The sequence below is a fragment of the Halichoeres trimaculatus genome, unplaced genomic scaffold (genome assembly GCF_033239565.1).
Source record: "Halichoeres trimaculatus isolate MK-OKI-2021-1 unplaced genomic scaffold, fHalTri1.1 fHalTri1_scaffold_1, whole genome shotgun sequence".
NCBI lineage: Eukaryota > Metazoa > Chordata > Actinopteri > Labriformes > Labridae > Halichoeres > Halichoeres trimaculatus.
Genome location: NW_027437179.1, coordinates 33,624,321 through 33,652,225, shown reverse-complemented (window position 1 = coordinate 33,652,225; position 27,905 = coordinate 33,624,321). Strand labels below are relative to the sequence as shown.

The window sequence follows — 27,905 nt, the reverse complement described above, 5'->3', positions numbered from 1 at the left end:
AAAAAAAGTAAAAAAAAAAAAAAAAAAAAAAAAAAAAAAAAGGTATGGTTCCACAAGAGATGTAGGGCAACCAGTGCTACTTTGATTTTAAATGACTTTTATATGCACAATAATGTCTTTCACTTGACCTACTCCCTGGTTTCTCTGTTTTGTGTCATACTCTCAGAACTTCATGAGAAATACACTTAAAGTGATAGTTATCTTTATTACTGTGTAAATGTATTTGTGAAACTTGCACTGGAAAAAAATAAATAATGAAATGTGCACCACACCCTGGGTGCTCTCACCCTGAGGGCGTAAATGTGCCAGCTGGCATGTGGGATCTGGTGAATTTGGCATCTTCTCTCTCAGGCTCCGTCATCTTTGTTTTTATTACTGATGAGATGCCAGTTTGGTGTTTAACTTGGAACAAGAAGTGCAGGAAGTCTTCTGAGTAGGTGTCGCTCTCTAGTGGTGAATGATGGAACTGCAGCACATCACACCACATGTCAGCAGCAGACTGACCACAAGAGACATGAGAAGAACTTCTTTATTATTGCTTTCATAATAATGCCCATCACAATTTACAACTGGAATGAACATTATGAGTTAAAGTTAAGAATAAAATTTCAAAGTCTTCATTTGCAGACTCTTCATGAGTCACAGCAGTGTTTCAAAGCAACACAGAACAATAAGTCATTTCTAAGCACACATAAAAGGAAGTGGTTTGTCTGGTTAGTCAAGTGAGTGCACTGCACACTAAAGACATAATAAGCAATAATAATTTCTCTACAGTACATGATGTCTTGTAAAACAGGCCGAAAGATAAAAGTGTATAAGACTTCAGTGCATTCCCACGGCTAAACTTTCAGAGACAGAAGAGTGAGATTGTCTCTAACAGTGAGATACTTTACAGTGATGAGATAACAGAAGTGTGAAGAGTGAGGTTTTCCAATATTCTATAACAAACAGTGGAGTCTACACTGGTGCATTTAAGTGCTGCTGGGAGCTTTCAGTGATCTGTCCTGCAGAAAAATGTAACTGACATAAATGTAAAACTACATCTGTTGGAGTGTCTTACCTGCAATGGGTGTCTACTTTCTTAAAGTAAATAAGGGATTCAATTCCTGGTTGACTCTAAATCACAAAAGGGAATACTGGAATTAAAAACAGAAACAACTGGTCCCGCTCAAACTACCAGTGGGTGGAATGCAAGTGGGACTTGAGGCTTTAAAAATAACAGATCATCACATCTCCGGCCTTAAAGAGGAGCAGTAGCACAGAAGTAAACCATGTGACAGGCAGCAAGTATGCTGAGGTGCACAAAGGGAACTCTAGAGGTTAAACAAGGTTAAAGATGAGTATATAAAAAGTATAAAAAGATATGTTGAAGCATGTGTCCTGCACTACTTTCAGAAAGTCATTCTGCAGCACAAACCTAAATCTGAGGAGCATAAATACATTCAGAGGGTAAATGGCTCCTTTAACATTCATCTTAAAGCTCACTTCCTGCAGATAGACCCCTTTAACCCACTTATCTCTCATCTTATTCCTCTGGCTCAAAGGCATTCGGTTCCTGGCCTTCTGGGGATCTCCTCTGAGGATTGTGCGGCTGAGCCAGAGGAAAGCCCCTGAGCTTCTCTTGCAGACTCCCAACAGCCAGCCTCATCTGGTCCTCAGCCCCCTGAAGGGATTTCAGCTCCATGGTGTAGAAGATGTACAGCAGAGACGTGGTCAGCAGGATGGCGAAGCAGAGAGCAGCCAGTAGGTAGAAGGAGGTACGAGGGAAAGGCTGCTCTGCTCCCAGAGCCAGCCAGGGCACCGCCGCGATGGCCAGCTCCAGGATCAGCAGAGCCAAGCCCATCACCCCGGTGCGAGCTGCCGTGTAACGCATCCTCTGAGCACAGTGCAAACCTACTTTGACTTCTGTACGAGCCTCAGTCACAATGTCCACCAACTCAGCCACCTTCCCTGGAAACAGGGAGAGAAGAGGAAGAGGATGTCAGAGCTGCTCTGTGCCTTTTTATCAGCCGCAAACTGATTGGATTAGCTTTACAGAATTACCTCTGAACCATGTTAATATAATCAGACATCTGTCAACCGCTGTGAAATTCAGGACGTGGCCTATTATTGATGTCGACATGATGCAGGTCTAAGAAAATACCAGTGTTCGCATTACAGCAGCGCATTCAGAGAGATTTTACAGTTCCTAGGAGCCTGATGACTGAAACATTTTGTCAGTGATCCTTTTTTTTTTAATTTATCTTAAGATTAATGTAAAATGTCTGCATCTTTCTGATCATTAAAGTTCACTTTGAAATATATTGCTGACCTGCTCCACCCCTACCTCACCAGTAGGTCACTCAGGTCCTCTGACTAGGGCTTGCTGGTTGTCCCTTGAGCCTTTCTAAAGACCAAAGGGGGCCGTGCCTTTGAAGTGGTAGCTTCAACTTTGTGGAACAGTCTTCCTGTAAATAATCATTGAGCTGCCTCTGTTGCCAATTCTAAAAAACTTTTAAAGACACTTTTATCTAAGCAGGCCTTTGACTCTACCGGTTATGTGAATACATTTTTAATGTTTTTTTTGTGTGTGTTGTTATATCTTATTTTAAATTTCTATTTTCTGTGAAGCACTTTGTGACTCCACTCTGTGAAAGCTGCTATACTAAATAAAATTTACTTACTTACTTACTTCATAATCAAAATCCAATAAAATTCAAACACTGCCCTCCAGATCTGAGGTTCTCAGTTGTTTTTTACCATTCATCACTTGTACGCCCCTAGCCAGCTGGCAAAGTATGGCAGTGAGAAGAAAGACTTCTTTTCTCTTGAAGAGAAGGATTTCCTGAGTTTATTTTGTAGTGATTGCAGACACTGGAGCTATGTGACTGTTAATAAATGCATTACCTCATCATTTTGCATCCTGTAAAAAATCGTTATAAACAAAAAAGAGTAGTGTAAAAAAGAGATCTGCTCTCCATTCATTTGCTTCAAAACCATAGACTGTATAAAACATGGGCGCAGTCTCTGCAACGTCACCCGAATATTCCTGATACTGTGAAATGCAGCCAATCTGCAGATGCAGCCAAATTGATTTTAACACTGGCTCTGAGCTTCCTTTCAAAAGGGCGCCCATCAGTCACGTGACCTGAGCCATGTCTCGATCCTAATAACTTCTAAACCGCAGAGTTAGAAAAAAAAATCACTCACTATACCTAAGCCCTTTTATTTAACCAGGCTTTTTGCTTTTAAATGCCATAAAAGTCGGTTTTTATGGCTGGGTGTGTACGTGACTTCCAGTCTTTCTGCAGCCAGCCTCAAGCAAATTCTCTATGAACAGCGACTTTTAGGCTTCATTTCTCTAAACCGGATGTTGCACCTTGTTCAAAACAAACGCCTTGTCAAGAGTCACGCCCTCACAACATTAAGTGATCATGGGAAATGGAGTCAGGCTGATTCTGGATAGTCCTCACAGCACCATTAAACTGTCAAATATTACAGAAATTGTACGGTAATAACTAAAATCAGGACTTTGCACACAGAAACAAAGTGCCAATCTGAACTGTCATATACTTTATCTGCACATCAGCATCAACTGTCTTTTTTGCTAGTGGTAAAGAGTGTGTATACTGTGAAGTATATGCACAGCACAGTACAGACACTGGAGCAACCAGAATGTCTGCAGGCTGAGGCAAAGAACCCCACCTATAACGTGTTTTTCATTAATGTTTTTGTGCTTATTGATGACTCACAAGCTGATACAGTCTGAGCAAAATTTATGTCGATAGGTATTAAATTTAATACTCAGCCACACGATTTTAAAATCACACATTTAAAATCATGTATTGTGTGTGCGTATGTATGTGTGTGTGTGTGGGTATGTGTGTATGTGTGTGTGTGTGTGTGTGTGTGTGTGTGTGTGTGTGTGTGTGTGTGTGTGTGTGTGTATGTGTGTGTGTGGGTGGGTGGGGGGTGCTTTGGGGTGGAGTTTGAATGGGGGGGTGGGGACTGTTTTTAACATGTATAGCACTTTGTGCTGCATTATTTTTAACGTATGAATAGTGCATTACAAATAAACTTGATTTGATTTGATTTGATTCAATTGTAAGAATAAAGTGTGTAAAAACTACCTGCAGCGGAGTCCTGATTCTTTGATTGGTTGTCACTTCCTGCATCAGTCAGGGTTTTTGTCTTCAGTCTGAGTTTAACTGCCAGAGCTTCATGGTCAGAGTACGGGAACGGATGATCAGGGACGGAGCCTTTGGTTGTGCACATGAAATCACAAAGGATGTCCGCTTTGGGAGAACCCTGAAAATTTTAAATCAAGGTCAGAGACTTTGGTTGTTGAAAGCAAGAAGGATAAAACAATGACAACACAAAATTGTCACCCACCTTAAACAGGATGTAGTCGATTCGAATTCCCTTCTCAAAAGGACCAAGCTCCTTTTTGGTGATAAAAGGGTTGTCGGCTATAAGGGTCAAACCATCCTCACATCCCTGAAACATAAATGTAAATCAAACAAACAACAGAATAAGGTTTCTTTTTTCACAGACTGCTTCCTGTTTACTCAGTTCTGACCGTATGTTTTGTCACTGAGGTTGACTCTTTGCTTATCAATGTAATGATACAGCCTGATAAAGCGTTACACTTTCTACGAAATTCATGTGAACTTGCTAAAGCTGTGTGTGAGAATCTTTAACGCTCCACTGATAATAGACCACAAACATGAAGCTAAAAGCTGATTTCCTTCTGCTTTGATGCTAAAGTAGACAAATCATCAGAACAATGTTAAGCACTCTCACATCAAACTTATCAGTCTCTAAATACGAGTCTCTCAGTCCAGTGTAAGTCCTCAGTAGTCTGTTGCCAAGATCCTGAGGATGCATGTTGAGGTCACCACCCACGATCACCACGTCTGCTCCAGCAGAGGTGTGACTGAAAAAAAAAACACACACCACAAGATTATCACCACTGAAAAAAACAACTGATAATAATTTTGCTGTGCAGTGCAGTGCTGCTTTTAATATATCAGCAACTTCAAACAGCAACAGAGGAAGTAAACCTCAGAGATGCAAATACAAACCAGAGAAAACAAATATTGGCTCATGCTTCATGTTACGATGACAGTGCATACCGAATGAACTGCTGCAGCTCCCAGGCCTGAACCACTCTGTGAGGTAGGTAGGAGTCTTTGTCCCTGCAGTACTCAGCATGCAGCTGAAACCAGAACACAAAGACAACAGCATGCTGATCAATAACTGGGTGTTATACAGAGGTGAGGCTGAGGACTGATAAAAGGGAAGAGCTTACATGAGTGACATAGACGTTTGCAGTCAGGCTGCCAATGTTTAAGATGGCCAGGCCCACAGCTTTACCTCCAAACCAGTCTCCATGGTGAGCCTGAAGAAAAGGAGATAATAAGTTTATAACTGCTGACATGCTAGCTTGTGTGGTTTACTTTCATCATGTCACATGTGATTGTTTCTAAAGACTCTGCAGACTTACCATGTACGGATAACCATTCAGAGAGTAACGATACACAAACGTATCGTGGATTCTGTGTTTGGAGAAAATGGCCAGACCACTCCCGATCACTCCACTGCAGAATGAGAGAAAAGAAAGACTCACGCTTTAAACTTAATCCACCTTTAGTTGTGTCTGAAGATAAGTCAATTACACCATGTCTTTAACGGAAATCTATATGATTACAGGTGTTATCTTCAGATGTAAGAGCCGATCTACTAGAGTTGACATTTTAGTGAGCTACAGAGAGGATTAGAAAGGTTGAGTTTCTGCTAAATCTCAGTCTTGTGCTCTGGTATGAGGTCAAGAAAGAATTAAGCTGCAGAAGTTAATCCTCATAGGTAGAAGCCAGACTGAAGTCTCGGATTGATCAATGCCATGAAATACATTTTTTGACACTAAGGCACTTCATGTGGCTTGAAAGGGATAACAGATCAGGGTAAAGACGTCAGAGACATCAGAGAATGTAAAGAGATGTTTAAAAAGTAGAGCTTTTACCTTTTAAAATAATGTGAGTGAGGATGACTACAGGCAAGTTTCTTCTTCAAGGACAAATAGTCTTTCTCACTCCATACCTGAGGAAATTAAATATGTTACACCTAGAGTTCTTAAACATTTAGATTTATAAGCACATGAGCTAAAAATGCATCAGATCTAACTCTGAAATATGTAACTACACAAACCTCTTGAAGTAAGACAATATCATGCTCCTCTTTGCAGAGCATATCTCCAATCATGGCATAGCGCTGAGGACAGTGCTTGCTGAGGTAACGGATCCCCCTGAAGAAGAAAAACAGAGAAAGTATGAACAGAAAGTGTTTGAATCAAGGAGTTTATACCAAAATGAATTGGATTAAGAATCCCTCCAAACAAACCACAGGCACTGACCAGCAGTTCAGGGAGAACACCCGTACACTGGCTGAGTCTATGTTAGCCATGCTGGCAGGTCAGTGGATCAGTAGATGCGATGATGATGATGATGATGGAGTGTCAGATCAGGTGAGTGACTGCCACACAGCTCCTTTTGTAAAAACACAAAAAACCAAACATTATCTCAGCTTTATTTTTTTAATCTAATCCCAAAAAATGAAGAAATCAGGGGAAAAACTTCAAAGGAAGGAGAGTTTGTAGAGCAAAGGGCAGCTGACGCTCAATAATTCAATCACAAGATCGATTTTTACGAGCTGAGAGAGCACAAAATTACTAGTATCAGCAGTAAGAATGCACGGAAAACCATCATACACATACACGTGAACAACTGCATGGTAAGCTCCAAAAGTGCAAGCTATGCAGTCTGAATCATAGTTCCAAATCTAGGCCTTGGCATGTTTAAAAGATTGAGCTTCTTTAACCAAGTTTAACTTTAAAACTCAAATTATTTTCCAACGTTCTTCCAACTAAGACTAAATTAATATTATAAAAAGAATGAAAACAACTTAAAAGGTATCAGCTCTCACATCTGGTTTGAAAGTATGAAACTGTGCCAAATGAAACACCTCTGTATGAAAAAACATAAACACACAGCCTTGTGTTAAACAATGTAACTGACCCTGGAAAGCTTCACTCTGTCCTGCAGTGGGAAAATGTTGACTTTTCAAAAAAGAGACAAAGTAAAGAGGCAACAGCATTCACTCCCGTCTCCTGGGAGTGCAACAATACACCAGCCCCAAACAGAGTGCTGACATAGCTGTGCTCTGTCTGGAGACAAAAAAGGGAAGCAGCAATGCAGGGGAACCAGTCAAGTGGGCTCTGGGGTCAAAGTTTGGGGACAACCAGCTATTTTTTCGAGCAGGCAACATAAACAAGAGGAACAACATACTTGGGATGAAAACGTGCCAAGATTTACAAGAGTTGCACACAGCATCACTTTATTTTCATAATAACAGAGAATGATTCTTAACACTAACATGTCAGAGCAGGTGTAAGAATAGGATAATAATAAAATATGCAGATGATTCGGTTATTGCGAGTCTGCTTCAGGATGATGACACCAGCCCTGGCTCGGTCATAGACAAGTTTGGAGAGTGCTGTGAGAAGTCGTACCCTCCTCATTGATCTGAGGAGGAAACCTCCACAACACTTTAATCACAAGTCAGATAATTGAACCAGTGTGCACTCTTAACTTTATTTTTTCATGCTTTTGTTGAATATGTTTTGTCACCGTCTTTGGTGTCATGGTTTGGTCGAACACTTAAAAGAGAGAAATTCTTTGAACCAAACAGTGAAATGGTCTAATTGTCTGACTGGTGAGTCACAGCCTTACCCAGCATCCTGGGACACCAGACAGATACAGCAGATAGCTCCCTCAGTTGAAAACAATATCTCCTACTCTTTGCACAACAAGTTTTAGGTTTCTCCCTCTAGACGGAAGTTCACGGTCCCAAGGTGCAGGGCAAAATTACAACAACAGCTTTGTTCCTGCTACTATCACTGAGTTGAACAAGATGTTGTGAAATTTGCACACACCTATTTATAAGTATTATTCATTAGACTTTATTAATATCTTAAATAATACAGCTTTTATTATTTTTGTCTCAAATGTGGCAATTTTCTCTTTCATCTCTGTCTTTTTGACTGTTTTGTGTGGTTTTGTGTTGATGTTGTTCAGTAACTGAATGTCGAAGTGGATCCATATGATCATCTTATTGTTAAAAAAATCCACCTACGGGTACAGATACCCAACATGTCTATCACAAAGTAGTAAAAACAAGCTATGGATGTTGTTTATACGTCAGTAGCACACACAGCACTCAAACAAAAAAACTGGAAATCAAACTCTAACACTCTTATATAAAGTATCAGATTATATGTGCCCTGGATCTTTCACAGACGAATCACTCCAGAAAAAGTAACGTGACCCAAAATGCCGGTTGACTGATTATAGTCGAGCATAAATACAGCGGATGCAGTGGATGAAGTTTTAGCTGACGTAGATACTCTGTGTTAATAGATACCCGTCTTCTGGGTAGTTAATAATAGAGTTTTATATAAATGTTTGTCTATGATTATGAAGCTAGCTATGACGTACACACAGTAAGGTTAATCACTGCAGGTAACCCACTGAGTGACTGCAGTTAGCCATCCAGCTAGTCTAAACAGCGACGACTCGTCCTCCAGTTTCTGATGACATTACACACTAATGATTCATTAATGAGTTATTTAAACTCACCTCAAGAGCTCGTAGAAGCCAGCTTTAGTTAACGGGACCGTTAACGCGCACTTACAGTGCTGTAACTGCTTTTAAATGCAAAACACTTTCCGTCCGTAATCGTAGCTGTTCTCCAAACCAGTTAAGTATTAACCAGGGTTTACATAGTAAGGTTGGTTAGCATCTCAAAAAGCGTGTCACTAACTAAATAGGGCTTCGACACCTACATTGCTACGTGCTATGTCAGCCGGTGTAAAGTTGGACGGAATTAAATATTCGTCATGGGCTCCGGTTGGCTGATATTCAACCACAAAATAAAGCAGGAACTTCAGCAGTGGACGTGTTTCCGTAATGGCCCTTATTCGAGTCATCTTGATAAAGTCTTTATAAAGGAATAACAAGAAAATTAAAATACCTGTTCCAAAAGATATATTAAATTAAAACCAAATTATTCCTTAACATTGTTTTTCGTAGACGAATTTTTTTGACAAACAGACGTATTAGCTAACATGACGGAAACTTCCGGTTTGATTCACGTGCCCAAGGGAGTCTGGGAAGTGGAGTCCTCGCTGTTGAACGCTTGGAATTTAAAGTATTTGCCATTTATCTTCCAAACGGATTCAAGAGATTTGACTCCGTTTTTAACTGTACTCCTTCCGTACAAAAAAACATTATAAAACACTAAATCTTATAATTGAAAAAGTAAAAGACATGTATTCAGTTATAGTGCAATGTATAAAGACAAAAAAAAGTATAATGGGTAAAAATAGACACAGTCTATTATAGTTGTGCATGAGGTATTTGGATGGTATTAGCATGGCAGATTTAATTGTTAATCATTGTGGTGGCCTGTGGGAAGAAACTGTTTCTGTGTCTTTATGTTTTATTGCAGCGTAGGTTTGGCACGTTTCATCAACTTCCTAAGACATTGCTTGCAATATGCACTTACGCAATCAACTTAAAAAAGGTTTTCTTACAACACCTATGTCACTCATTTTCATCACATGCTCTTTTCATTTTGACTGAGAAAATTGTGTATATAAGGTTCAAAAATTGCGCTTTCACAGTCACATGTAAGAAACTTGGTGATGTTTTAATGTCAAGATTTTTTTGGCAACTGATTTTTACAAATATATTTCATGGTTTCTATTTGTTTGTGTGAAAGTTTCCCCCAGTTGTACACATTTTATTCTTTATTTTCAGTGGGAAAAATCTAACAGATGTGTCACAAGATTTCAATATTAGTAAGCTTTTTTTCCTTCCAGTTCAGAACAACATAGCCAACTTCCTTAAACGGCCTGTTTTTCACACAGAGTGGTACAAAAACAGTGGACATTCAGCATTAAATTGAACTGGCATTTTCTCCTGATACTGCTTCACATCCGCTGCCCTCAGAAATCAGAGTTATTTCTAATATTCCCATATAAATAAATAGATAAATAAGCGTTTTGGAAAATCTGTCTCCATATTAGCAGTTGCTACTACCAGGAGATAGATTGTTGAATTACCGGAAAAATGTCTCCTTTATCAACAAAACATGTGAAAGTATGGCTAATTTTGGCATACTTTTTGCCCTTTTAACCCCCCTCCCCCCAAAATGAGTGCGAAAGAACCAACATGGACAAAACAAATTTACAAACATTTTTAATAAGTATTTTCTGGGGGAAATGGCCCCAAAGGCACCATGCGTCTTTTATTGTTAGATACATTTGTTTGAGTACATAGTCCAACCTCTACTTGGAAGTATAAAATTGCAATGCACAATGGTAACAAAGACAACAGTAAACCACCTTAAACCAAAAAAACAAAAACAAAAACAAAAACTGCCCACACCATTCAGAATATGATACATTATATATCTCATTATTAATTATCAATATCAGCACAATCACACATTATTTTCAGTGAAGCATATGGCAAACACTGAAAGTCAAAAAGACGACAGAATCAAAACATTAATCTTGATAATGGCAAAAAAAGTCTGTATAAAAGATGAAACCTGCAAGAGAAGGAGGAGTGTTATTATGTCTAGCTTGTGAAATATGACATTCAAAGCCAGGTGCAGTTATTCCATAGGAAAAAAAAATGTTGAATTGTCCAGTGAACCACAAAAAGTAGACACTCGTTTCGCAAGATCCATGGCATGACAGCTCTGCCTGTGACATGAGTCCTGCAATACTTTTAAGCTCCATCACAATGGAAAAAAAATCAATACATCTCCAGTACCCCTCCCTGCCCTTCCCCTATTTCTTTACCAACCCCATAAATAACAATCAATGGTCATACTCCACAGCACAGAGACAATAGCTCTTATTCAAGACACTTATTTAGTTTGATTTCAGAGATATTTCATGTGTAATGTCAGTAAAAAATTGTCTTAAATATCAAAACTGAACTTTTATAAACATGCAGTTTCTCCACACATGGAACAGAGAAAGGTGAAGCAAATAAACCGACTTCACAGCATACAATCTCTTTTTTAAACAAAAGAAACAGTGATTAACTTCTCTCCATTTCAAACCATGGTCTCTGTGCTGAGATACTGATCACAAATATGGACAAAGGCCACCTCCCCCGACGAAAAAAGAAACGTACTCCTATGTAACATATATTCCTTTAACATCCACTGACTCACAGTACAGAATTTTTTTTTCAAATAGGCTACATAACTCAAGGCAGAAAATAAGCACTGCTGTTGCTCCACCCGACCAACACTTCTCGATCTTTTAAGTGCAACCAAGCACACGTCTTCAAACAGAGAGGAAAAAACAGGGGATCTCATAAGGATGGCAAAGCCCTGGCTTTCTGTCAGGCTGGCGGTTGTACAAGGCATCCATAGTGTCAACATCAGCCATAAATAGATGCTTGTAAGACCTGATTTTTTAACTGTGTAACAGAATGTTAAAAAAGCAGAACCTAAATAGTACTGTAATAAAAAACCTTCTCCTTGTACACTTGGACTTAAAATTGAGGGACAATTGTTTTGTAACAATAAAAAGAACAGGCTACATGAAATTTTGAAACTCCATCCCATTCTTCTGTGTGACAGAATACTAAAACTGCCTCTAAAGAATCAGAACTAAGAGGTTTATTTCTAATTTAATTACAAAATACACCTGTTTGACTGTTTTGTGTTTGTTAAAAACAAGAGGTAGTAAAAAAGGCAATCCAAAGTGGCAGGCAATGATATCATCTTTGGAGAAAAGGCACTTTCTTTCCTAACAAACCTACCTAAACAACACTACTTGGCTCTGGTTTTTCTCTTCCATGGTCCAGCTCTCTCTACACATTCAACCTTATGTACACTTCTCTTAATGCTTAAAGTTCCCTTAGATCTTATAAGAGTCCTTTCAACCTTAAACACATTCTCGTTCCCTCAATCCAACATCTCGAGCTCCACTGAAAACCCTGGCAAAAGTGACCCACTTCATCGAAAGCATGTTTAAACACATGGATAATAGCTTGCTGTTTGAAAAATCTGTAGTTCTTCAAAATTTCTTTGCATGTTGGCAAGATGAGACTTATTCCTTTCTTCCTTTGCGAACAAGACTTTTTCTTTTAGAGCGTAAAATGTGTCCGTGTTAGTTCGGTCGAGGATTGTTTGAGTGTTTTTAGTTTTTCCTGGATGTTTGAGCTGGTCGAAGAGAGATTGTGTCACGCTTCTGTGTGGCTTTTCCAAAAACAAACAAAAAAGTTAAAACCTTCCTGAAGATTTGTTAGTCTTTAACAAGTCTGTAGACGTGGTACTGAGCTCCATGTTCACTCGTGGAAACCTCGAAAACAAACGCTATACAGAGCAAGGTCTCCTGGGTGTCACGGTTCGTCACCACCTGGGGAGAAAAAAACAGCGGCATTAGCAAAAGACAAAATGCAGTCTGTTGAGAAAACACTGAAAAATTCATCTTATCATGTTGTACCAAATTGAATTATATTTAAAGGCATCACATTTTATCTTTGTACCATGTTAAAACCTATTGTACTATGACATATTTAATTGTAATGTATGCCATCTTAACATATCTTATCAAAAATGATCTTATCATTTCATATCTTGTTGTGGTATCTCACATTGTGTTGGAGTGTATCTAATGTATTGTATTGTACCGCTTCATATCCTAATATCTATAATTTGCAGAGGTGGGAGAAAGTCATTGTTTTGCAAGTCTCAAGTAAGTCTCAAGTCCTTAAACCCAAGTCTTGAGTCAAGTCTCAAGTAAAGAGAAGACAAGTCAAGTCAAGTCTGAAGTCATAGACTTAAAATTTTCGAGTCCTTTCAAGTCATATGCACTTTTTTTTTTTTTTTTACCAAATAATAAATTTTCACAAATAATCTATCAAATTTGACCAGTACTATTATTGTATTTTGAGGTGCTTTATTTTTCAGATAAAATGTGACCAGCGTTACAGAACTTGATGACAGAAAAAGAGTGCTGACATAGCATTCAGAAAACAATGAGTGCTGAGCGCTGCAACAACAAATGAACTTTTGAAAATGTGGTCATTTTGTGATGTGATAATTCATTTTAACTCATCTAATGTGTGTGTGTGCTGAGTGTGTGTATATTCAGGGTGTGTAAGTGGATATGTAGGGTTGGTGTGTGTAAGTGAAGATGTTGGACTGGTTAACATTAGGTTTAAGGTGTTATTACCAGTCCTTAACCTCAAGTTATGTGTTAAAGTTTCAGTCTTACTGAAAATTTCAAAAATTTTCAAGCCATCACGCTAAAGTCAATCAAGTTCCGAGTCACTGATGTCAAAGTTGCAAGTCTTTGATAATATTGTCAAGTCGAGTCCAAAGTCATCAAAATTATGACTTGAGTCTGACTCAGGTCTAAGTCACATGACTCAAGTCCACACCTCTGATAATTTTTTATTTTGTCTTTTAGCTTGGTATAATATCATATAGTATCATAATGTGTCATGTCTTAATGTGTCGTATCATAACTTATTGTATGGTGGGTTATACTATACTATACTATACTATACTGTACTGTATTGTATTGTAACATTTGGTATCCTATCTTAACGTAACATATTGTATCTTTGTATCCTATTGCATGGTATTTAATGCACTGTATCATGCATTAAATACTATGCAACTCAGTGGTAGAGTAGTCGCCTCTCAATCATAAAGGTTGGGGGTTCAATTCCAGCTCCTGCAGTCACATGCTGAAGTGTCCTTGAGCAAGACACTGGACCCTGAATTTCTCCCACTGTTGTTCAGTGGTGTGTGGATGGGTGTGAATGTATTAGATAAACCTGATGGTTTCCAATGGGAAATCCACCATCAGTGTCTGATTGTGGTGTGTATGGATGAATGAGACTAGCAAAAGCGCTTTGAGTGGTCAGTGAGACCAGTGAATCGCTATATAAGTACCGGTCCATTTATCATCATTCTGTATCATATTGAATTGTATTGTAATGCATCTTATCCTAATGTATCGTATATAATTCTTTGGTATCATACCAAATGTCATACTGTTTTAAAATTGTCATGTACCACATTGTATCATATTATATTACATCGTATTAAAACCTCATGTAAAGCAGGGAAATGTAGAATAATTCCTTATTTTATCCATATGGTATCTAAAACATCACATTGTTTGGTATTGAAATACAAAATGTATCTGATTGTATCTGATAATAAGATATTATATCTTATTGTTTCCATTGGAATCTTATCTTATGGTTTTGGATTGTATGGTGTTGTACCACACCATAGCATATCAGAATGTACATCTTACAGTACTGTATTGAATCACAATGTATTGTAGCCTCTCCAAAAAAACAAAAAAAACAAAAACAAAAAAAACAAAAACAAAACACAAACCCCAAACATTTTGGGTGCATTAAGGTGCTAAGCTAGCTGTTTTGTCTTGTTTGTAGTATTTATACTGAGCCATGCTGTTGGCACTCAGACTGACTGGACGAACAAATGTAAACATCTAATTCTTAACTCAGAGGAGAAGGGCAGACATTTAATATTCCCTTTATAGTAAAATAACCCAGAAAAAAAATCAAAACTGAGTCCTACCTGTAGGATAGTGAAGTTTTCAAGAACACTGTTCATCATATATTTTTCAGGCAAGTGTTTGAGTTTGTGGATAAAGTTGATCATGTACTCGCACATCGGTGAGCGGTGGATCCTGTAAACACACTTTCCTCCCTCCAGCCGTGCATACTCCGTCTGTTAAATACACACATACAGGAAAGGTTTCAAGTACTGAGACCCTGAATCAGCTGTTACTGAGAGAAAAAAGTGCATTGGTGAATGTTCTTACCTCTACTTTCTCTACGACCTGCTTTCCAAACGAGCAGACTTTGGTTGAAACAGTGATGGTCATGTTCTCCATGCTGCTGTACTGACTGCTGACGCCATAGAAAGAACCGGGGCCGTCCTGCATGCCGCTGCTGTTCAGGTCCGCCTGCACAGAGCAAACAATCAAGGCATTCACCACTCTGTTGAAAGACAAATATGCAAACACACACGCACACTCCAGATAAGGATAAGATACTAACCCAGAATTTAACCAGGAAGAAAGCATTCTGAGGGCCTTTCTCGTAGAGTTCTTTGAGACCGCCCTTCTTCTCTGGGAACTTGTCGTAGATCTGTCGGATGTCGACAGCCTCAAGGAGCGGGTCACTATAGGAAGGGTTCGTCTGTCCAATGTGAACGAACAGGTGTTTGCTGTACTGCAGAGCACAAAGACAAAGAGGACAATGAAGCTTGGTGTGAACTTCAAAAACGTGCAGCAAAAGTTAATATGACGATTTAAATGTGTCTGTAAGAGTTCTTTATGTAAATTTTGACTTACATTGTCTGGATCTCTCTGGACCTCCATGAAGGCTGAGTACTCCAACATCCGCAGCTTTGAGGAGGCGATCGTCCGGTCCTGCCACACGGGTACTGCAGTCGCACTTGGTGGAGGAGGAGGCGCTAAGGGCTCATAACCTGAATGACACAGACCAACGCAGCCAAAAAAGAAGTGTAAAATGTTCTGTAGTTTTTTTCCAAGATCCTCACATGCTTTTGTGTTTGTACTCACTTGTTATGGGTTGTGGCACAGGGCCTGATAGGCTTGAGTATGGGGGCTGTGCAAAAGGTTTGATACTGAAAAACAACGAATGGTTCAGTGAGATAATAATGCCTGCAGTACCACATGAGACCTCACACATCTGCATGTCTTAAAGATGAATTTTACTGTGAAAATCAGTTAGTGTCAAAGCATAAGCATGTGTTGTTGCACCAGCTAGGCGTAAGTCCACCTGCTTCATTGCTTCTTAAGGATGCAAAATTGCATCAGTTTGTTTGTTTCGAAGAAAACAGATTAGAATTTCTTCTCCTTCATTAACATTTTAGGGATTTATCTTCTTTTCTTAACAAATTAGAAGCAGTTAATTTGCCTGGTGGTGGTTTACATCAGTGCAGGAAACAAACAGTACATAAATACAGTGTAGAAGAAGAGTTAGTGCTGCTCTGTGGCCACAGCTGGACCTCGGCTAGGGGGAACTTACGCATGGCTGGTGTGGCCAAACCCTGAACTCCTTCCCGGGTTGAGATCTAGAACCATCCTAGTGTGCAAAAATGTGATCCGTTAAGCATGCCCTGCAATACCCACCTGACATCAGACCTCGCCTCTTTACTAAATCACTCATTCTCTAACATCAATGACTCTCTGCAGGAACTACACACTCTAACATCATTTGGGTTGTAAAGAGGGGTTTACGTACTCCTGAGAGGGTCCTGGCTGTCCTGGGATAGCCGGCCAGAACTGCAAAGTAAGCATTAAAAACATTGTTAGTTTCTTGACTGGTGATCCAATCCATAGTGGTTTGTGTTTTTCAAAGCAGCTGAGCTCACTCGGGGAGGTTGGTAGGGGGCAGGAGGCAGTGTTGGAAGATGATTCTTGATTATACTCGGGGAGACGATCTGAGCAGACGACAGTGCTGCCATGTTCTGCAAGGCTTTGTCTTTAGACGCCTGATCCTGTGGAGCCAAACAGAGAAGTGACCTGGGTCAACCACAAGGTGGCACTAAAACCTAAACATAAAATGTACTGCTACACTATAGTGCAAGTTAAACACTTCCAAAACACACTGTTTTAACTTAAAGACACATTAACTTAGACCTGACACTGGTATACATTTAATAATATACATTACATCTACTGAAGCTCTAGAGACAAAACTGCTCAAATTATCAAACATCATCAAATAATGACAAAAAAGCAGCTTAAAAGAAGCAAAAGACAAGAAGAGAGGATATTAAAGCTTAGGTCACAACACAAGAAGATCAGTTTGTTATCAGGATCACCACAGGGACAGAAGAATAAAGAGTGTGCGTTGGTTTATGCTGCATCAAAGAGTGAATAATTTAATGAATTCAGTAAAAATAGAATGAAAGTCAGAAAAAAGAGGCAGCAAAACATTTACAGAGCCAACCAATCCTTGTCAAAGTACCAGTTCTGCTCACTTTATCACCAAACGTTACTGAAATGCATCCTACTGCTCTTTTTTATGTTTGAAAAATAAAACAAAAAGCACTTTTCAAGCTATGACTCTGCAATTAAAGGAAAGCAGGACCCCCGAATCACAGAGCGACACCTTTAACAAAGCAAGCAAGACTTTGGCTTTGAGCAGAGGCTGAGGGGATTACGCTACATCAGGCAGGAGGCGCAGCAGTGCTGCGTGGATCAAAGCTCGGCTGTTTCTAAGCATTGCTTCTCTAAGGGACAGCGATGAGGCGGGACGCCATGCCAGCAGAGGGCCTTAGCAAGGGGACAGTGCACTGGTGCTGCCAAATAAAGGGGGGGGGGAGGGGAAGCATATTGTACAAGTCAGATGCACTTACCAAATTCATCGCCTGAATCGAGAAAGAAAGACAGCATTAGTTCTGTGCAGTTCTACATGATGCTTTAGAGAAGTTCAGTGTTGGGGGGACATAAAGTTTGACTTATACAGCTGCAGCTGAGTACAGATCCATAGTTTACTCAGGTATGGATTCTGTCAGATGTGTAACAAAATACACTAAATGATGCATTTATGTCTGAGGTGAGGGAACTGGCTTCATCTTTAGCTCCTGCTGTTTGCATGAGATACAGCTGACACTGAGCTGTCCTGTTAAATCAGTCACACTTGGACTTGATATTTGTTTACAGATTTTTGCTTCAGGTCAACAGGGGTGCTACCCCATTTCAGTCAAATGAACTTCAGAGAATGTCTCGGACAAATTAACTACTGTGACTTAACTTCATTTTGAAGTAAATTAGCATTTCGACAAGCTATTAGCTCCACTAGCAAGTCACACGCAGTAAATTATTCAAACTTTAGCTTCCAAATCTCTAAGTTAAAAGTTAAAACGAAGGAAAAGTTGCCAAGCTGTCCAAAGAAAAACTTATCTTTTCAAAAAAGACTCAACTTAAATATGTGTTTGTATTTTGGAGACATAACATGTTTTATATTTATTTTCCTCCAACAATAAGCTCACATATATTTCAAATTATGGGATAGAAACCAAGTACAGATAGTTTTATGAGGAAACAAAGTTGCAAGAAGAATTGAAAGGAGCATATCAAGATTCTTCCAAGGCAAGACAAGTCACCACTTTGGTGGAGCATAAAAAATGAAGGCTTCATTTCAAGAGATTTGTAAATGATGAGGTCATGTTGGAAAATAATGTAATTATAATGTCAACATGAATGCCAGCTATTTCTGACACCATGATGTAAATATTTCCATTTTTGTGCATCATGTGACTTTTCTGATAAAAAAAAAAAAAATCTCGCTACTTAAAAATAGAAACTGATGGGAGTTTCTTCTCTCTTTGATCTGCCTTGATTTTAACATTCAAGTTAATTTCTCACTGAGTTCAAACAAATGTTCAGTTTTAAAGTTTATTTGATTAAAGAGAGTTGATGGATGTATTTTCTCACACACTTTCACGGCCGGGTGAACTGAAGTATGAACAACAGCACTGAAAATTGTTCATCCCCCTAATGTATGAGTTTTATCTAAAACGGTTTATGTCAAATACATTGTCCAGGGCAGGATTAGTTTGAATTAATGTGATTATTAAAAAGGGTTAATCTGAGATGAAGTTAGGACTACAGAGTGTCTTCATTGTTTATGTACTCGTGTTGGACATTAACAATAAAAAAGAGAAGGAGTCTGGAAAAATTCAAAAATCTACAAAATAAGTCAACATAAATCAAAGTTACAGGTTTCTTTTAACAAATCACAACACAGACAGACATTAGAGGAGCTAAAGGTCTCAGAGTAAAGAGAGTTTTAAGGATAGAAATAGTCTGAGAGAAGTTCAGAGTGCTGCAGAAAGCATGGCTGAGACAGAGGAGAGATACAGAGCTGGAGAAACATGCAGCTCATTGAGTGTTTATTTGGTTCATCGTTACAGCAAGTCACGTAGCATTCCTCGAAAGATGAAGCCTTAGTATGAGCTACTATTCATTCTCTGATGGGGTTACGTGGTTAGACTAACAGGTGAAGCAGCCCTGATCTACAGTCTTCTTTTCAGCACTGCATGCTTACTGCAATAGCAGGATGTAATTTATAATACCTTGATTTTGTATCAAAAAACTTCATTCAATTGCCAAGCTAGCGTTCTCGTATTCTAGCATGAACTCTTCTAAAATCAAAGCATGGATGGATAATTCTGCACAGATTAGCTGGTTAGTGCAAAGCCAAGCCTGAACCAGCCCCGCCGAGCCCGCCGTGAAGCGCATACCTTTAGCTTTGACTGGATCTCGCGAGATTTTCTCCGGGCGAGAACCTGCAAGTGGCTAGAAACCTGCACAGAAGAATAGCCAAGAGGAGGGAAGAAGAAAAGGAGACAGGGAGAGAAAAGACAAGGGAAGAGGAGAGAAGCCGTAACCAAAGAGGAAAGAGACGCCCAGTCAGTGTCGCCCGGAGGCAGGCTGGTGGCACCTACCTTTATACCGGCCTGGTATTCACGAACTTTCTTCCGTGCTAACACCTGTATGTGACTAGACACCTAAAGGGGTGTGAAACAGTCTTTGAGCATAAAAACAGCATGCACTCAGATGCAGGCTCAAACACATGCATTCATACAAAATAATAAAACAGCTTCAAATTTTCATGCGAACAAAATCAACTGATTAATGGATAAATTCTATGTTTTCTTTAATCAATAAACCCCATGAAAAGAAACAAAACTAGCATGAATGATGCTGATTGCATGTTGTGGGGAGTCCTTCATGGCTTATTTGTCCAAACTGAAAAAGGGTACCACCAAAAAATGAGAATGTTCTGAAGCCATGAATAAATACTTTTAAATAAAACTTTAATTTCTGCTTTGCAAACTGGGCTAAAGGTAAGAAAACACCAAATAAAAAACCAGTCAAAACTGAGGCCTTCATCAACACATAACTTGATAACTCAACTTGCATCAGATTTTCAAAACAACAGTTCTGGTGCAGACAAGTGAGCCAATGACATTTAATCCTTCAGTCAACCACACAGCCTGAATAAAAAACAGAAAACTTTTAAAGTTACCATCACTGGCTGTTATCATCCTTAGTAGCATACTCCTGGTCTTAACACTCACTAGAGCATTCAATATGTATTAATCCGCTGCTGAAAATAGTCCCCAACACGTGTGACTTGCTCCAGCCTGAGTAGCATTTATAATTTTCCTAAATCATCACAGAACACATCTTTTCATTAAAACCAATGTGCTCTTTTCAAAACTATATTTACATTAGGGATGCACAATATTATCGGCACAATATCGGTATCAGCTGATAAAAGCTTAAAAACACGTTTATCGGTTTCTGCAGATATGAAAATTTCTGCCGATATGCACAGCCTATAAGGAGCTATTCAGTTAGGATTATTATTATTTTCCATCTGAAAAATAAGCTCCTTAAATAAAATGTAGCTCTTCATTTATTTGCACTGCAGAGCTCTGTGTCTGTCACCAGGTTGTTACAGTAGCTCTAAAATAATCAAATGCAACTTGGTTATGTTTAAAAATGCATTGTACATTTAAAGTTCATGTGATCTAAAGAAATTATTTTTCTGTATTTCAATACTGAATGTCTTGAGTTTAAAAAAATAATACATTTCTTATTTATGGTAAAATCAAATGCTTTTTTGTCCCGTTTTATGTGTGTTTCTTAAACAAATACAACAGTCACAATAAGAGTAACATATAAACGCCAGTACAGGATGGACTTAGCTTTCTTTACAGTGAAAAAAACAAACAAACTTGTGATTATCGGTATCGGTATCGGCCAAAAAGGGTTTCGATATATCGGCATACGGGATATCGGCAAAAATCCAATATCGTGCATCCCTAATTTGCAGTAATGATATATACAGGCCATGAATTTATTCCCAAAGAAAAGAAAAGAAAAGAAAAGAAAAGATATGCTGAAACCCAGAGGTTAATTTCAATACCTTTTTAAGACTTTTTAAAAATCTTTTTAAAAAGTTTTACGACCTCATCGCAATTTTAAGCTGTTGGTAGCAACCCATCTTTAGCGGTTGTGGTTTAAATTTAAAAAGTAATGATGTAAGCTGTGAAGGAATAAAGCTTGAAAGAATAAATTAAACTACTGGCAGGATTAGTGACACTCCCATTCTTGTTCCCATACAACAAGTAACAGCAATTATCCAAGGTCAACTGGCTGAAAAAATAAGAACTTTTTTCATCATTATCAAAATTTAGGAAATGTGCCTGAGACTGTGTGATTTGCTTTCCATCAGCTTCTAGTGTCCACCAATGCACAATCAGGGGTTGCAAGGAGGAAAAGAAATATTCATGGATAGTTTTGGAGTCAAAGCTTGAACACAATGAAATTTAATACCATAGAAAACCATAACTAAGACTTTTTAATATTTTTTAAGGGCCTTAATTTTCCCACAATTGATTTATCAACTTTTAATTCTTTTTAAGACCCCGCAGACACCCTGAAAAGAGCACCTAGCATTTTAACAATTTTGATTCATCCAGCCTCTTAGCAACTTGATTCACGGCCGAAATTTGTCAGTGCTTGAACTTACAACTTTTTACCTTTTTATATGTTTAATTACACAAAGTTTTGAATCAAACAGCTGCTTTATGAGGTGTTTCTCCAATTTCTGTAGTTTTTTGTTGTTGTTTTTTATGTAAAGAATAGTGCTCAAGTCTTGTCCTTTCCTCTAGACAGGCCATCATCATGCTGGTTTTACTCTTTCCATGGGATCTATTGATAAAAGCTTTCTACACGACCAACAGGACTAATAAACTTTTGTAACTAAGTTGTTAATATAAACATCAAACATTCTTTACCAGAATAAATAACTCTCAGCCTCAGTGTGATGAGTTTTTTTTTTTTATATCTTACAATGTCAGTTGAAATAAAACTCATGCGTGATTGTTTTGAATCCACTCTTCAAAGTCATCAAAACTTTCAGTGTTTACCTGTTTTCTTGTGCGGGTTTTTCCTGTCCTCAGCTTGATGTACCTTGCTATCAATTCATTGCGACCTGCAACACAATAAACAGAAAAAAAGGTCACAAACCCATTAAATAAGAGATTTCTTATGTGAACATTATGGATAGTACCCATTTTTAGACAGCAGGTGGCACTGTTGTCATACCATGAATACACATCATACCGGTGTAAGGAGAACAGCGGTGTGACCTTTCCCAAAGCCCTGCAGATCACGGGTAAACACACTTTGGTCGCAGGTCAAAGGTCACAATAACACCTCTACTTCCTGAAGAAGACCCTGGTTTAAAAACACTCATCCTGATTTCAAACAGCTGAGATTGAAAGGTTTGATTTTATGTTGTTCCACTTGTAAGTTCTCATTAGTCTGTTTCACACCTTCTTATTGTCCGCTCACTTGACCCTAAACCTAATTACAGATCTGAACAGAAAACAGAACTGTGTTTTTCATGACATAACATCTACTCTCGACATTCTGCACAAACAGGTTGTGCAGAGAACAGACATCTATTCCTGGCTTTGTGCTCCTCTTTACATTCAGGGCTGTGAGATTTAACCCTGCTTTGTCAGCAAAGAGCACCTTAGATATTAGTCAATTTACAAAAGCATCATTATTATGCTGTCTGGAGGAAGAATTGGTCCACTCTTATCCACTTCTTTTCTCTGCCAAGTCATGTTTACGGGGTTTCTGCGGTTAAAAATTGGGCCAAGAGAAGAGGTTGAACCACTCTGTGATTATGAATAATGACTTAAAGTGTTATAAATTTGCTGACAGTAATTTACATCAACAATAAACTGGTCAAGATTGGCCTCCTTTTACCCAAACAGACACACAATAGGCAGTGTGTCTAAGAGGTTTAACAGCCCTTAAAGTATCCAGACACATAATGACAGGAGGAACAAGTCCTGTTTCTCACACACTCTTTAGCACTTGGCCTGCAGAAGGCCCTGGTTACTGCAATTACCATAAAAGTACTGCAGCCCATCTCCAGCAGGCTCACAGCGCTCACCGTCTCCCTCCAACCAGTCGGCCAGGCGGTCAGCCAGCACAGCAGAGCTGAGCTGTCTGCCGATACTGAGCTGGCCCGTCCCCTTCTGCCCTGGGCCAAGGATGGACACGCCCGCTCCAGCGCCTCCGCATTCCTAGCATTCCTCTAGGCCTGTCACATCTGTGCTAGCCAGTCTGATTGGCCTGGGCCTGCGAACACAGCCAGAGCTCTGGTGAACACACACATGCTCATATGCTCTCCCAGTTCAGGGGGAAGCAGGGGTTAGAGCAGGGGGTGAGGGCCATTAGACCGGGGTAGAGGGGGTCGACAGTTAGCGGGGCAAAAGGGGCAGCTGATGCTGTAACTCTTGGAGGAAGCACAAAGCCATAACTGTCTCTGCCAACAACTGCCACCTGGCAGCAAAGCAGCCCCTTTTCCCAAAACAACACCACTGTGTGACCCCACACCCAACGGACAGCAGCACCTGCTGCAGACCGTCCCAGCAGAGGATGGCAGACAGAACAATGCCAGCTCGACCCCCGCACAACTGTCACTCTCAATCTCTTCAGCTCAGGAGCGGAGGGGGGAGGAACATTTAATCATAGCCAAGACAAGGTTCTGCTATAAATTTCACAGACGTCTCTTTGCAGAGTGCAGAACTCTGGAGCTGAACGACCTTGGAAAGAGTTTAAGTGAAAAGGTCAAAAACTTCTCTGGACTCTCAGGTCAGGTTAAAAAATCCACAGCAGACTTTCCGACTCTGCGCTGAGGATCAGATCTTTCATTTTCTGTGTTATGGAAATGGTTTCAAAGCAGCAAACCATTTATTTTATAACAGTGTTGAGCACAGCAACTGTTGGCATTGCGTGGCAAATCAAAAATGTGTTTTGTTCATCTGTCGAACAGTGCGGCTCTGTGGTGGAGCTGTTGAGATGATATCTCCAAGTTTTCCACAACATCTGGTGTTTTCTGTGATATTATAAATTACTGCTTCGGTTTCATTTGATATACAGTTGGATGCAGACACACCACTTTGAAGCAAGTCAGCAAATATCTCCAGTTTCAAATAAATTTTTATAAACTTAAATGATTTTGAAAAGAAGCAGTAAAATACAAACTCTGGCATTAATTTTTCTGTTTTATGGAAAAGGACAAACAGGATCGTGATACCACAGGAAATGGAACAAAGCTTTGATTTGTCATCTGTTACATCCCTCAATATGAGGCACAAGTTCATGACAAAGAAAAGTTGCTAAGATGCTGACAGTGAAGGGTTTTAGAAATGCTGATGTAATCAGTGCCAAAACCCACATCCTTCATTTCACACCCTTGTGTAAAGATTTAAAAAGCAAAGATTACGTGTACTGAAGGTTAGCAGAAACACCACAGAGAGACCTGTGTGTAACCCTGAAAGTAAAGAACAGAGTTTATACACCAGGCTCAGGATCACCACAACCAGGATGTAGTTTGATTAGGCCTTCAGAAATCAAGACCTGTAGCTGGATGTTATCATCTAGAGTAGAACAGAATAAATCCTACCTTGATATAAGCATTTGAACATATATATGTATATATAATATGTAAGATTTCATAAATATTATAGACATATTTCCCCCAAATTTACAAATTTTTGCCATGAATTTCTCAATCTCCCTGAAGTGGAACAGTTCCAGAAGACTCTAGGAGAAGAGAGCGTGACTGTTCAGCTGTTTGACCAATATGTGACAGCTTGTCACAGATGCTTCTGTGAAAGACAGTTAATAAGGTGTTATAAGGCAACTAAAACCATCTATGGATATGCAAATATAGATCATTGTTAGTTTATTCTTTGTTTTTATTTTATCATATTTTGCCTGTTGATATGTTTGTTTATTTGAACACTGGCTTTGGTAACATTTTTTAAACTTTATGCTAATAAATAGACAATTTTTTTTAGTTTTGGGGGATCAGGAAGGGCAGCAAGCCATTGTTGCTTTTAGCTCTGCGACCTTAAACTCAGGACACTTTATTGGTTGTTTAAGTTAAAACATAACAATTTTATTGTTTCACATGTATTTTCAATAAAATAAGATTTAAACATTGACAGTATATGCTGTCAGTTATAAAAAAATAAAAACTAATAATCGTATCAGCCCGATACGGTACTGGCAGGTCAGGCTTTTTAAAGATCGGCCAGAAAATTGTGATCGGTGCACCCCTATTAATAAAGCTTATTTGAATTTGAATTTGAACTTAGATGGATAGATAGATAGATAGATAGATAGATAGATAGATAGATAGATAGATAGATAGATAGATAGATAGATAGATAGATAGAAATTAAATAAATAATACAATAACATAAAATTATGAAAAAATCATATGTACTAGGGAGACCCAAGGAATGAAATGCATGCACTTATATTGCAGGGAGTAATTTGAGATTAAATGGGTTAATTCTAAAAACTAGTGAGTATGGTGAGCCTGCTGATGTTTTGTGAGCTTTGACCTGCATTACACTCTTAGCTAGCACAGCACACTGTTGGATGATGTTGTTGTCCATTATTTACCTGAGACCATTTTTTTTATTTTTTGAATTTTTTTGGATCATCAAAACAGGAATTTGTAAACACACACTGTGAAAAGCATGGAAGTAGTCTCAGTAGTGTCAATTATTTGTTTCTGAGGATGGGTTTTACCTTTTTAACAGGCAAGGAACTATATGTCATATCTTCTGCACACAATGCGAAAAGGAAAAAAAGAAATAGAAAAATGTCACATGACATAAGTCTTAAAACAAGAGACTTTTTCTAAAAAAACACTTTAGGTTTGACATTTTGAAGTATTTTAATGAGTGTCATTGTTGTTACTACATCATACTCACCTGTCAGTTGACTCAACCAAGCCTTAAATTATGCAAATCTATGCACGATTCTTGGCCTTAATATCTTTAAAATAAAATAGTTGTATGAAAAAATCCACCCATAAAGGGGGGAAAGGAAATTAACTTTCCAGACTAAAATTGCTTGCTAGACATGGAAGTAAACCTGTTTACCAAAAAAAATTGGCATATTAACATTGGAAACATTGGGGATTTCTTTGCTTTTGGAGACAACCTCAAGTGGACATTTAAAGGAACTGCAGTTTTGAAATCACTTCCTCTTTTGGTTTGTTTTTCAAGGAGTTTACCTCTTAGTAAAAATGGCAACCATAACACATGTAACTGCTTCATAAAAGAGAAAAGGGGGGGTACATATAGTGTTTAAATCTGTGTATTTATTTGCTGTTGTCATGGACACATTTTAGCCAAGACTTTCAATACTGTCAATGGTGTAAAACAAATCCACCAGAATTTATTATGCAAGTCTACTCTAACCTAAGCAGTGAGCACACAAACAATCTAATCTCTGTAGTCTTATTGTTAGCTGCAGCCTTAGCTCTGCCCAGATCTGGCCCAGTAAAGGTCAGACAAACGCTGCAACTGCCGGTCCGCACTGTGGGGGATCATGACAGGTGCATACAACGAGACACAGAAACACAGCTGTACAATCGCATGCAAGGCCTCATTTGTCCTCCGCTTGCAATTTCTCAACACTCGCTGTCTTCCCATCTCTCTACCCTCTCAGTGAGCTGCTCATGATTCCCTTGTTGATTGCTCAACACCCACTCAGATCGCTGCAGGCTGCCATTCTTAACCTCTTCCCCAACTGAACACGCCCATCTTTCTCTTTTACTACATGACCGCTGGAATTTTCCACTTCCATGCTAAGATAGCGAGCAAAAAGGTAATCTCTCTTCACTCCCTGTATACCTCCACCCGCCCTCCCTCCAACTCTCTGTCTCCCTCCTGAACCCTTTCTCCACCCATCTTCTCCCCCCTCCTCCCTTCTCATAACATTGAGGTAATCCTAAATTGCTAACATACTGCTCAGCCATGACTGAAAACATTCCTAACATCTCAGCAAGGGGGCTGACAGGGAAGGCCTGCTCAGTCATCATTACAGAGCGCTCAAACCACCACCCCCCGTCACTCACGCACACACACACACACATACACACCTCCTATACCTCTACACACATCTTTCCTCACTACTTTGCACATGCACTGAACCCGATGCTAATTCTTAATGTGGCCCTCAAAGGTCAAAACAGACATAAGCCTCCCCTCTAGCACTGGAATCTTTCTTTTTTGCGTACCCAGAGTGCTTTGCAGTCATGACAGCTGCAGGGCTGAGAGAATGAGAGGGAAGGAGAGGTGTGTGCTCAGGCTGACATACCTGTCTAGGCCAGAAAACGCAAGGGGAACAACATGTCAGTACAGCCCCAAAGCAGAACAAGACAAGCAACATTTTTTTAACACACACGCATCTTCTGAAGATACTTCCTCTGAACTTGGGTTGTGAAATGTGCCAGCTATTAACTGTTTAATCTTTCAAAGGACCGCTAAACTGAGAGTGTTTTTGTTTTCAGATTATCACCTGCCAGCGAACTGATACTAGAACACTGGGTGTGTATTAACTTCTGCTATAGGCGCATTTGTTTTCTTGCAGCCAGGAAATAAGCAGATATCACTCTAGTTAGGCCTGTCACGATAACAAATTTTGCTAGACGATAATTTTCCAAAATGTTATTGCCGATAAACAATATTATTGTCAACATTATTTTGATTTTTTTCCCATTTTTTTCATTGATGTAATCATGATAAATGGGATAATAAAGTGAGTACACCATATCAAAAGCAAGAAACTTTAATTTCTTAAGAGAATTTAACTGTAATTAAAAGGTCAGGATCTTTTAAATAAAACAAATTTA

The 27,905-nt window shown here is 39.0% G+C and overlaps 2 protein-coding genes across 9 annotated transcripts in view; both read right to left on the bottom strand.

Annotated features, from left to right (window-relative positions):
* Nucleotides 1–542: 542 nt before the first annotated feature.
* Nucleotides 543–9,115, bottom strand: smpd2b (sphingomyelin phosphodiesterase 2b). The gene is made up of 11 exons (XM_074671116.1): nt 8,673–9,115; nt 6,392–6,524; nt 6,187–6,283; nt 6,002–6,078; nt 5,486–5,579; nt 5,291–5,380; nt 5,115–5,197; nt 4,783–4,915; nt 4,372–4,476; nt 4,110–4,287; nt 543–1,950 (listed from the first exon to the last, which is right to left on the bottom strand). Exons 2-11 carry the CDS (start codon nt 6,439–6,441, stop codon nt 1,526–1,528), a joined length of 1,332 nt encoding a protein of 443 aa, XP_074527217.1. The 5' UTR covers nt 6,442–6,524; nt 8,673–9,115; the 3' UTR covers nt 543–1,525.
* Nucleotides 9,116–10,318: 1,203 nt separating this feature from the next.
* tead3b (TEA domain family member 3 b) overlaps nt 10,319–27,905 on the bottom strand; it is a 41,771-nt gene continuing 24,184 nt past the window's right edge. The window contains exons 4-16 of one of the 8 annotated variants that reach the window (XM_074678343.1): nt 22,096–22,160; nt 19,600–19,662; nt 19,396–19,458; nt 17,506–17,517; nt 16,516–16,641; nt 16,386–16,426; nt 16,170–16,226; nt 15,701–15,765; nt 15,470–15,606; nt 15,174–15,347; nt 14,936–15,079; nt 14,689–14,841; nt 10,319–12,481 (exon numbers count right to left, since the gene is read on the bottom strand). In XM_074678343.1, coding sequence (XP_074534444.1) covers nt 12,368–12,481; nt 14,689–14,841; nt 14,936–15,079; nt 15,174–15,347; nt 15,470–15,606; nt 15,701–15,765; nt 16,170–16,226; nt 16,386–16,426; nt 16,516–16,641; nt 17,506–17,517; nt 19,396–19,458; nt 19,600–19,662; nt 22,096–22,160 — 1,214 coding nt within the window. In that variant the 3' untranslated portion in view covers nt 10,319–12,367. The remainder of the gene's footprint in view (nt 12,482–14,688; nt 14,842–14,935; nt 15,080–15,173; nt 15,348–15,469; nt 15,607–15,700; nt 15,766–16,169; nt 16,227–16,385; nt 16,427–16,515; nt 16,642–17,505; nt 17,518–19,395; nt 19,459–19,599; nt 19,663–22,095; nt 22,161–27,905) is intronic. The other 7 variants (XM_074678361.1, XM_074678352.1, XM_074678376.1 and 4 more) reach the window with 7 other exon arrangements.